This window comes from Impatiens glandulifera, chromosome 7 (genome assembly GCF_907164915.1).
Source record: "Impatiens glandulifera chromosome 7, dImpGla2.1, whole genome shotgun sequence".
NCBI lineage: Eukaryota > Viridiplantae > Streptophyta > Magnoliopsida > Ericales > Balsaminaceae > Impatiens > Impatiens glandulifera.
This window is the reverse complement of record NC_061868.1, coordinates 9,696,258-9,706,088: the sequence shown is the minus strand read 5'-3', so window position 1 is coordinate 9,706,088 and position 9,831 is coordinate 9,696,258. Positions and strand designations below refer to the sequence as shown.

Here is a 9,831-nt window from a genome sequence, read left to right as displayed (position 1 = left end):
TGGTACTCATATACCGGGTACGGATGATTAAATTCGGGATTGGAGAGGGTGCAAAACCTAAACTCGACATTCAAAATATTAATATATATATATATAAAAGTTTTTTCAAATTCCACAACATTTCAATGTCATTTTAATAGAGGTACCCATAGGAAAATAAAAATCGGGTGGAGTATGATAGGTAGAATACCCATTATCATCCCTAATTATTATTATACCCAACCATGTCTTTTAATGAAAATAAAAACTAAAATATTAGTAGTTTAATTTTCACTTATATAAAAAAATATCACATATTCAATTCTATCCTAAGAAATTAAGCTTAGGTATTTTCTTTCATCAACTTATGTTACGTATGATATGCAATTACTCACACTTTTCTTTTATTTATCCAAATTTTAAGACTCGTTTGATTGAACTTATTTGATATAAATAAAAACCTAATTAGGGTTTAAAAAACTTACTAAAATGGAGGTTAAGGTCCGTGCATAACAGTAGCTAGCTGCTAACTCACTTTTTAGCTAAAGACAATCTCCCTTCCCCCGTCATCTCTCTCTTTCTCTCTCCCCCACATTACTCTTTTTTCTTGGACCATTGCTAACCCATAAATCTCTCTTTCTCTCTCTCTCTCTAGTTATGGAATCAGAGAGATCCATTCGCACTTGCAACTCAACAGGCGCAACAACTGAGCTCTTCCTCTGCTTTACTTCTCGTCTCTCTTCTTCATCATCTTCCTCCATGAAAATCTCTTCAAAATCAATCCTCAGTCCAGGTCGTCCCGGCGACCAACCAATCACTCTCTCAACTTCCCTAAGCCGCCGTCTTCGCACCAATGGTAGTATCAAAGGCGCTCAATCACCCATGTTCCCCAATATCGCCGGTAAGAAACGCGGCTCTGCTTTCGAAAATCCAGAACCATCTTCCCCAAAAGTCACATGTATCGGACAAGTCAGAGTCAAGACCAAGAAACAAGGCAGAAAAATGCGCACTCTTTCATCTCGCCGATGTACTACCGGCGGGAATGACGCCGCCGGAGGAGACGTTAGTTTTCGACAGGTGGGTACCGCTACTGATCATTCCAGGCAGAGGAATCAAAGGTGGGTTCATTTGCCATTAACCATTTGTGAAGCTTTACGTGGAATTGGAGCTGATCTTAACTGTCTGTTTCCCTGCCGGTCTTCGTCGCCTTCATCTTCTTGTTTTTCCGGCGGGGAGAGGAATCCGAAGAGTTCTTCTTGTGGGGCTGTGTTTGAGAGATGGTTTGTGACTATTGAAGGAGAAAAGGGAAGTGGGAGGGAAATAGAACTGGTAGTTGGAGAAGAAGAAGATGAAACAGAGAAATCCTTGAGAAGAGAACACCCATTGGAGAAATTCAACGAAGATGATGAAGCCAGAGTTAGCATTTGTATACCGCCCAAGAATGCTCTGTTACTCATGAGATGCAGATCCGATCCTGTGAAAATGGCAGCTCTTTCTACTCGCCTTTTCGAGAAAGAAGAAGATATTCACGAGGAAGAACAAGAACAAGAACATGAAGAAGAGAAAGAAGAAGCTTCTGAAAATGAAGTTTCAGTTCAAGATGCAGATGCAGAAAAAACAGAGATAATGAAGGAAGATGAGAACGAAGGTAGCGGTTATTCATCTGAAGCTGATGCTGAATTAGAGAAATTACTAGAAAGCGAGGAAGAAGAAGAAGATGAGAGAAGAAAAAGTCACGACTTTTCCTTATTATTCTCAGTAGAATCAAATCTAGACAATGAAGATGAAGATGAAAAAACAGAGGATCCACTGAATGGGGTTCAAGAACCAGGCGAGGCGTCGTCGGCGGCGGAAGAGATAGAAACATCCACCACCCATGAGATGTCTGAATCAGATAAAGAAGAAGAAGAAGAAGAAAGAGAAGATCAAAGATTGGAGCTTTCAGAAGAGAAAGAAATTCCGGTGGCGGCGGCGGCATCAGAGGAAAAGAAGACCCCGGCGGAGAAAATCTTGCCGGATTGTTTGCTGTTGATGATGTGCGAGCCAAAGTTATCAATGGAAGTCTCAAAAGAAACATGGGTATGCAGCACCGACTTCATCCGGTCAATACCAGACCACCGACGTCGTCCTGTCGAGAAACCACTAATCGCCGGCGGCGTTCCGGCGGATCAGAAGAAAAGGGTGAACAAAAACATTCCTCCTCTTCCACCACCACCATCACAGGTAGCTGTTCCTCCTCGAAATGGGTCGGCGGTTCTACAACCTCCAAGATCATCATGTACTTTACCTTCGACGACAGCAATGTCGATGGCGGCGATGATAGAACAGAAGCTGATAAATGCTGTAGGGTACGAACCATTTGTTCTGACTAGATGCAAGTCGGAGCCAATGAGGACTGCCGTGGCTAAGGTTACGCCGGAGAGTTGTTTCTGGAAGAACAGAAAGCTGGAGCCACTCCGGCGAGCCACAATGGGAGTTGGCGCGGCTGGAATTGGGTTCTGAGTCAAGCCAACTGGAAAGTGTAATGCATTGGCATTGGAATCCGACTCGTTTGTCTGTAAATCACTTTTTTATCTTCAATTTAGAAAATTAAAATGCATTTTCAGTCAGCTTTATTTTGTGGATTTTGTAACAGCAGATTCATCCCATAATCTTCTCCACGCTTGTCCTTGTCTTGTCCTCTCTGCATTGCTTTATCAAAACCTGGATCCAATCCACAGTTATGTAAAAATCAAAATAACCCAAGATTTTTTTTTTCAAATAACCCAGTATGAAAGAAAAAAAAGAAGGAATTAGATAAGTTTGGATTGTTCAAACATAGGACCACCAGCAAAGCAAATACAATACAATAGATGGTCTGTCTAACTACATTAATAATATTAGCCAGCAAAACCAGGAAAGCCATGTGCTAGTCACATGATCTAGGATAAATACAAAAGTATATCATGTCATTCATTCTATGGTGGAAGAAAACAATGAATCAAATATCCATAATGCTCTCCAAATTACAGACAACAACCAACTAATCTTTAATAATACCCATTTTCCAAATTTTCATTCATCAAAACCAACCAAATCCTGGAAGGTTCGACCCATACAAAGCTTGAAATGAGTTCCAAGACAAAAGTTTGATGGTGGTTATGGTTCACGAAAGTCATCTCGAGTTTATGGTAGACTCGAGAAAGAAATATATGATATCCAAAGTTTCTTAACATCAAGAGGTCAATTGTCCGAATCTCTTGAGAACCCTTTTGATAATTGCACTCTCATTTCATGAGTCTCAAAACAGTTGGGGAATTCATTACAGAGAAGATTAGGATATATAACTTTTTCTTCAAAGTTCTCAATTGTGTTTTTCGTGCTACAATTTACAAGACTCTATTCCAGAATCAGAAGAAGTGAGGATGAGGATTTGAAACAATATCAGAACCAGACTTGCACTTATTCATAATTGGAGAAGGTCCTCAATACCTTTAACATTTGAATACTTAGTGAGGAATGAGACATTATAGCAACCAAATCACTAAAGTTACAAGACCTGAATCGAGATAATCATTTGGAGTAATTTCTTCACTTGATTTCTTTGTTTTGAAAAATTGTAAACTGCTTAAATCAGATGTAACTTTTATTTCACTATAGTAGAAGCAAAGTATGTTTTCCTATCTACAATTTTTTATTTACAAAATGATATAAACTATTATATTTTCTCAGTTTCATGTCTGAATGCAGCAACAAAAAGAAGAAAATCAATGAATAAGCAGCACAATGATGGCTAAATTTTAGTAAATATCAGAAGAGCCATACTCAATAATAAGAGAGAAGCATAGTTATCTTTATTTTTTGACAGAGATTTCAAACTTTCACATTCAGCCTTTACTTTTACACTTTTCAGGAAATCTTTGCATACCACATGGGCTTGTTTCTGACTCTATAAAAACAACCCCCCACACAATGCCTTTGTTAAGTTACTACATTGTTTAGTCAAAAACACTCAAATCATCAATTGAAAAATACCTTTCTTTTCTTTTCAAAATAAGGGTATTTTGGTCATTTGATCAAAATGTCCAAACAACATTAATATAAGAGAAAAAAGACCCTTATGACCTCCCTACACTAGTTAGACAAATGGTCTACTGGTTTCCAAACAATAAAACCGCATTTCATAAATGCATCCTCAAGTACATACGATATCAGCTCGAAAAATAATCTACAAAATCCGAGCATATGATCCTCCTATGCATTATGTATTTGAAATTCGAGACCCACCCGATACCAAGCGTTTACTGGTTTTCGATTGACAACTTCAACACCGGTGATGACATGGCAACACATACTTGTTTTGTTTTTTCCAGATAGGCTATTTTTTAAGATAAAAACTCCACAGATTTTTAGAATGCTGAGGTGGATTATGGTTATCCAAGTGGCTTAACAAATGCCATGTGGGATTAACAAAATTTAGAAGATTTACAATAAGGGTTGTATCCATTTACAAACACTTCATGTTTATGGATCTTATTTTAGATCAAGACGAGAAACCACCAATAAATTTCTGAATCCAAAGCTCATGATAATAGAATGACAAACTATTTTGGTGTAAACCTATCTGTTTCTCTCTAGTGGATTTGGGGTTCTTCTTCTAAATTCTGTTAAGCCCGCATTGCTTTTGTTAGGCCACTTGGATAACAATAATCTATCCCAAATGGGCCATGATAGTATCGATCTAGAGCTGAGTATCAACTCTTACCTCTTTCTTTCTTCTAAATTCTATTAAGCCCACATGACATTCGTTAGGCCAGTTGGATAACCATAATCCACCAACATAGAGATAAGAGAAATTACAATGAGAATGAATTTTGAAGTAGTTAAGATGCTATTGAGGCTATGAACCATGTTATAAAATTATGAATTCTACAAGATGATAATTGGAAGCTTACTATATGATGATTGGCATGTTCTTTATAGTTTTGATCACTCAAAAACACATGAAGCTATTGCTTACCATCTTCTGTATCATTGCTCTCTTCTAGTTCAGAGCTATCTGTGGATGTCAAGTTTGAACTTAACTGTGATGATTCATTATCCTTATTTACAGTTTGATTATTTGACGATTCTCCACCAAAGGCAAGCTTCCCTGACAATAGGAACAATCCTAAGGAATTGAAGCCGAAAATAAACGTAGCAAGGTAACACAATCCGTTCACAATTGTCCTGCATATGTAAAAATCACAACACTTTCAAACTGAACAAACCCTTTGATGAGGCCAAAATATCGATAGATAGATAGATGGATACCTTATGGTTATAGTCATCTGGCGGACCTGAAATAAGTTTCTATGAATTAGTCCAAGAAATAAGAGCTATGAATTTGAAGATTGAAATAGGTTTTTATGAAGACAGACAGAGTAAGTATCTGAAAGAGTCTGTCTGTTGAGAGCTCCTTCAATGGTGAGGGTGAACTTGTAAAGAATCAAGGCTATGACTCCAGCTGAAATCCCTCCAAGAAAAGTCTGAATAGGCGATGGAGGTCCTTTCTTGCCTGGTACAGACATCGTCATTGCTTTCAAACTATCAAATGCTTCTTCCTTCAGTGATTTCTTTACTCCAGAAGACCTAAATTGCTAAAAGGAAAATCGAATTGTACTCAATTGCAAACCCTAAATAGCTAAAGAAATCAGTCTTTTTTTTTACCATTTCTTTCGCTCGTTTGGCGCGACGGCGTAGAGAACGGAAGAGGAAGATGGAGATTGCGCCGGTGAGGAGGACGCTGGTAGCAATTTGGAGAGGAGAAGCGTCGTTGTCGTCGACGGCGAAAATGGATGGAGATGATGGAGGAATTTCGATTGGTCCTTCATCCGTTGCGGTTGCGGTGACGGTTGGTACATCGGGAAGAGCTTCGGATAATAAGGTTTCCGGTCTGGCGGCGCGAGCAGTGCGGAGTGTGATTGATTTCCTGGTGAAGTTGAAATGATTAGGAAGGGAGTGAGGAAGAAGATACGGACCACCGGTGGTGGGATAGTAGAGGAAATTGGATGAGAGGAGGCGTTGTGACTGCAACATTGATGCTTCCGTTCGGTTCGATTGGAGAGATAGAGAAAGAGAAGGCGTAACCAGTAGTAGTGCTACTTCTTGAACTGCAGTATCTTCTTCTTCTTCTACTTCTACTTCTACTTCTTCTCTCCGATCGATCAGTGTCTTCTTCTCCGTTGAATTTGGAAAATATCTTTCAGCGTTATCATGAGAAAAGGATGATGTCCTCACTCACAATTCAAACTATGGATGCCATTCAATTCAATTTTCATTACATCAATAATTGGGCTTTTTATTATATTGGCTTCAAATTTTGTTTAAGTAAAACTTTTATAATTTTAAAATTTTACTATTTTTATTATTATTAGTATTTCAATTTTATAATTTTACAGAAATAAAATAAATTTATTATTATTTTAGACTCGTTTATTTATTTATTTATTTATTTATTATTATTTAAATTAATTTTATAATTAATATATATTCATAATTTTATTATTACGATGTTTTTCGATTGAAAAGAAATCGTCGAACTTTTCGTGATTGTTCCGATATGTATCATTCATAATGTATTATGACGCTTTCTGAAATTTGTTCTGAAAATTGGTAGGGCCGATCGATAAGTTAATCGTTCTTTTCGATGACTTACAAACTCTCGATAACCTATTGAGTAATATTTTTTTCATGTCATTATTTGTTATCGTGCTTAGACGACTTTTATATTTTTTTAATATAGATTGATTATTATGACGTTTTATGAGATTCGTTCTGAAAATCGGTAGGGTCGGTCGATAAGTTAATCGTTCTTTTCGATGATTTACAAACTCTCTATAACCTATTGAGTAACATTTTTTTTCATTTCATTATTTGTTACCGTGCTTAGACGACTTTTATATTTTTTTAATATACATCGACTGTTTTAAAAAATAAAAAATAATATATAATAATTTTTTTTAAGATAAATTCATATTATTTAAAAGTAACTCTATTTTACGAGTTTATAAATTAACAATAATTTAAAAGATTATTATTATGAGATTATATTAAGAAATTGATGAATTTTATAAAGTTTTAAATGGTTACAACCTTTTTTTTAAAATAAAAAAGGGACAACGGATTAAGTATATAACCCGCAAACACACAACGGATTAATCATTTAACTAGGCGCAGAATTTGCCGCCTAACAAGTTTGAACCCAGAAACTTAGAGTTAATATCTACCTTTTATTGCCGCAACGCTAGAAGAGGAGATTGATTACAACTTACAACATCACATTTCATATTGGTCCCAATTTGAATGGTGTAATTGATTGAAATAAATTTGATATAAAGAGTATTACACAAAAATTTCTCAATTTCTCAAACCTTAACTAAAATGAGATTAATGTTGGTGTGTTTGTAACTATTCAATTTTGATCCCTAATTTACAATAATTTTAAAAAATAATTTAATTAAAAAAATCGATTAAGTACACAAAATTTTTGACGTCATTATGTTAATGACATTGTAAATAATCCTTAACAGCATACTTTGGTTGTTAAATATTCTCTGATTTCTTTCAAACTAAATAGTTCACCAGAAAATAATAGAGATAAATGTCCATCTTCTAAATCTCTTTTTTAGTCCCCCAATCCATGTCTCCCAATAGTCATTGTCGGTCTCATTGAATTCTGGTCAACTTTCACAAAAGACTCAATATAATTACTTGCAACAACGTGACAATGTAAAAACAGATGAGAAGCCGTCCCAATCTTCTTGTAACACATACAACAACTACTCTAAATAATAATGCATTTATATATATATATATATATATATATATATATATATATATATATTATCATTGACAATTCCGCCATGAATAACTCCAACCAAAAAAAGAGATATTGGTAGGAATCTTAGACTCACATAAATTTTCCCAACAAAAATCAATCATGCTAACTTTATAGAATAAAGTGTAACCATGTCCCATATAAAAGTTATTTAGATCACAACACTGCATAGAGTCCCAAGAAAATAGATTTAACCCCTTATTTCTAACCATGCACACACATTTATCATTTGACATGCTTTCCTTCCTGTTCATTCTTCTTCTATAACTGATACAGTTAGTAAAACCACTACATCGAATATCAAACATATCTTTAACCGATGTATATCTACAAATAAAAATAGAAGCAAGATCGGAGAAAACATTCATTAAATATTTATCACCACACCAAATGTCGTCTTAAAAATTAATCTAACTTTCATCACCCACAATAAAAATTGAATGCTCTCGATAAACCTTCCACGTGACATAAACCACCCAAAATGTTGAATCCCACGGGTCTATAAGATTTATTGGTGAAATAACCAGACTTATCTTGATCATATTTACATTTGATCATATTTATATTTAATTAATTTAGCCCAAGTACTCTCTTGCTCAAATTCAAATCTACTACACCATTAGAATAATAAGACTTTATTGAAAGAAACAAGATCGTAGATTCCGTGCGGCACTAAGCTAAATCGACTCTGATTCTAGCTTAGAAAGCCTTTTAAAACTATGCAAGAAGAATACAATGGACTTAGAGAGAAAACTCTTGAGAATAAGATTATATTGAAAGAATACTTGATAATTACAATGTAATACCTCTAAGGTATTATAGGACTTACAACCTATTAAATTAAGAATTGCCTTTTAATTACAATTTAATTACACTAATTTAAGATATCCCTTCCATAGCTAGAATATCCCTACCTAATTTAGAATATCTCTTGTAATCTCTTTCTTAATTAAATATATCTTCTAATCCCTTCCTTAATTAGAATATATCTTCTAATCTCTTCCTTAATTAGAATATCTTCTAATCTCTTCCTTAATTAGAAGATTCATTGGACCTACTTAGGCAACTGGGCTCCCCTTGGACTAAGAAGATTAGTGCACTATGAGGCCAAAATTTTAATGAGCCTCGACATCCCCTAGATTGGATCATGACACTAATGGGCCATGACATACTCCCCCACCTAAGTCGTGGCCGTCCTTGGCTCGACCTTGGACTGATACTCTTCAATCTCCTACTTGAAACATTCTCCATACACCATTTTACTTTAAATGGTCCATCGTATATGTGCACAAGCCCCTTGAGCATAGATTGCATAGACTTACATTTTGGAATATTCTGGAAATGCACCTTGTGGGCTTGACATGTGCACCTCATACCAATGGTCCGTGACATTCCCCCCACCTAAATCGTGGTCGTTCTCGGCACGACCCTAGACCGACGCATGGTGATCTTCTTCCTAGCATCCCTTGAGCGCTCTTCCTCCCCCCTTGCACGTCACGACATCGGGTGCACTTATGGACGCCTACCTTAACCGATATGAGATGTTTCTTACACATCTCTCGATTGAAAACGGCCCCTCGAATATGCGCACAAGCCCCTTGAGCACAAACCGCATAGACTTCAACTGTTATGGGGGCAACTCCCCCCTTCCATCGTCCCCCTCCCTAACTGCATGCCCTCTTAGATCGTCCCCTCTCTTCATATTCTTGGTATCTCCTTCCGAATATGCCCGAGCACGACCTGCTTCCTTTCCTACGGACTTGATGGGAGTGAAGACAGACTGACTTTGGCCCACGTTGCTTGTGGCCAAACCTTGTGGATCTGATGGTTTTGTGCTCTTAGTCTTGAGTTGCTCGAAGACCTTGCACTCTCTTTGGACTTCCTTGGGTACTTCTCATTTTCCCTTAAAACCATCCCCATCATACACCCTAACAAAATTGGAAAATGTCCCTTTACCACGTTTACGACCTCGAATGAATTGCATCGCCGATAAC

At 36.5% G+C, this 9,831-nt stretch overlaps 2 protein-coding genes across 2 annotated transcripts; one reads left to right on the top strand and one right to left on the bottom strand.

Annotated features, from left to right (window-relative positions):
* Positions 1 to 636: 636 nt before the first annotated feature.
* LOC124946298 (F-actin-monooxygenase MICAL3-like) lies at positions 637 to 2,481 on the top strand. The gene has a single exon (XM_047486862.1). The coding sequence runs from the start codon at positions 637 to 639 to the stop codon at positions 2,479 to 2,481; it is 1,845 nt and encodes a 614-aa protein (XP_047342818.1).
* Positions 2,482 to 4,852: 2,371 nt separating this feature from the next.
* Positions 4,853 to 6,256, bottom strand: LOC124946125. The gene is made up of 4 exons (XM_047486690.1): positions 5,668 to 6,256; positions 5,379 to 5,597; positions 5,272 to 5,297; positions 4,853 to 5,187 (listed from the first exon to the last, which is right to left on the bottom strand). The coding sequence occupies exons 1-4, from the start codon at positions 6,034 to 6,036 to the stop codon at positions 4,968 to 4,970; spliced, it is 834 nt and encodes a 277-aa protein (XP_047342646.1). The 5' UTR covers positions 6,037 to 6,256; the 3' UTR covers positions 4,853 to 4,967.
* Between the last annotated feature and the right edge of the window lie 3,575 nt (positions 6,257 to 9,831).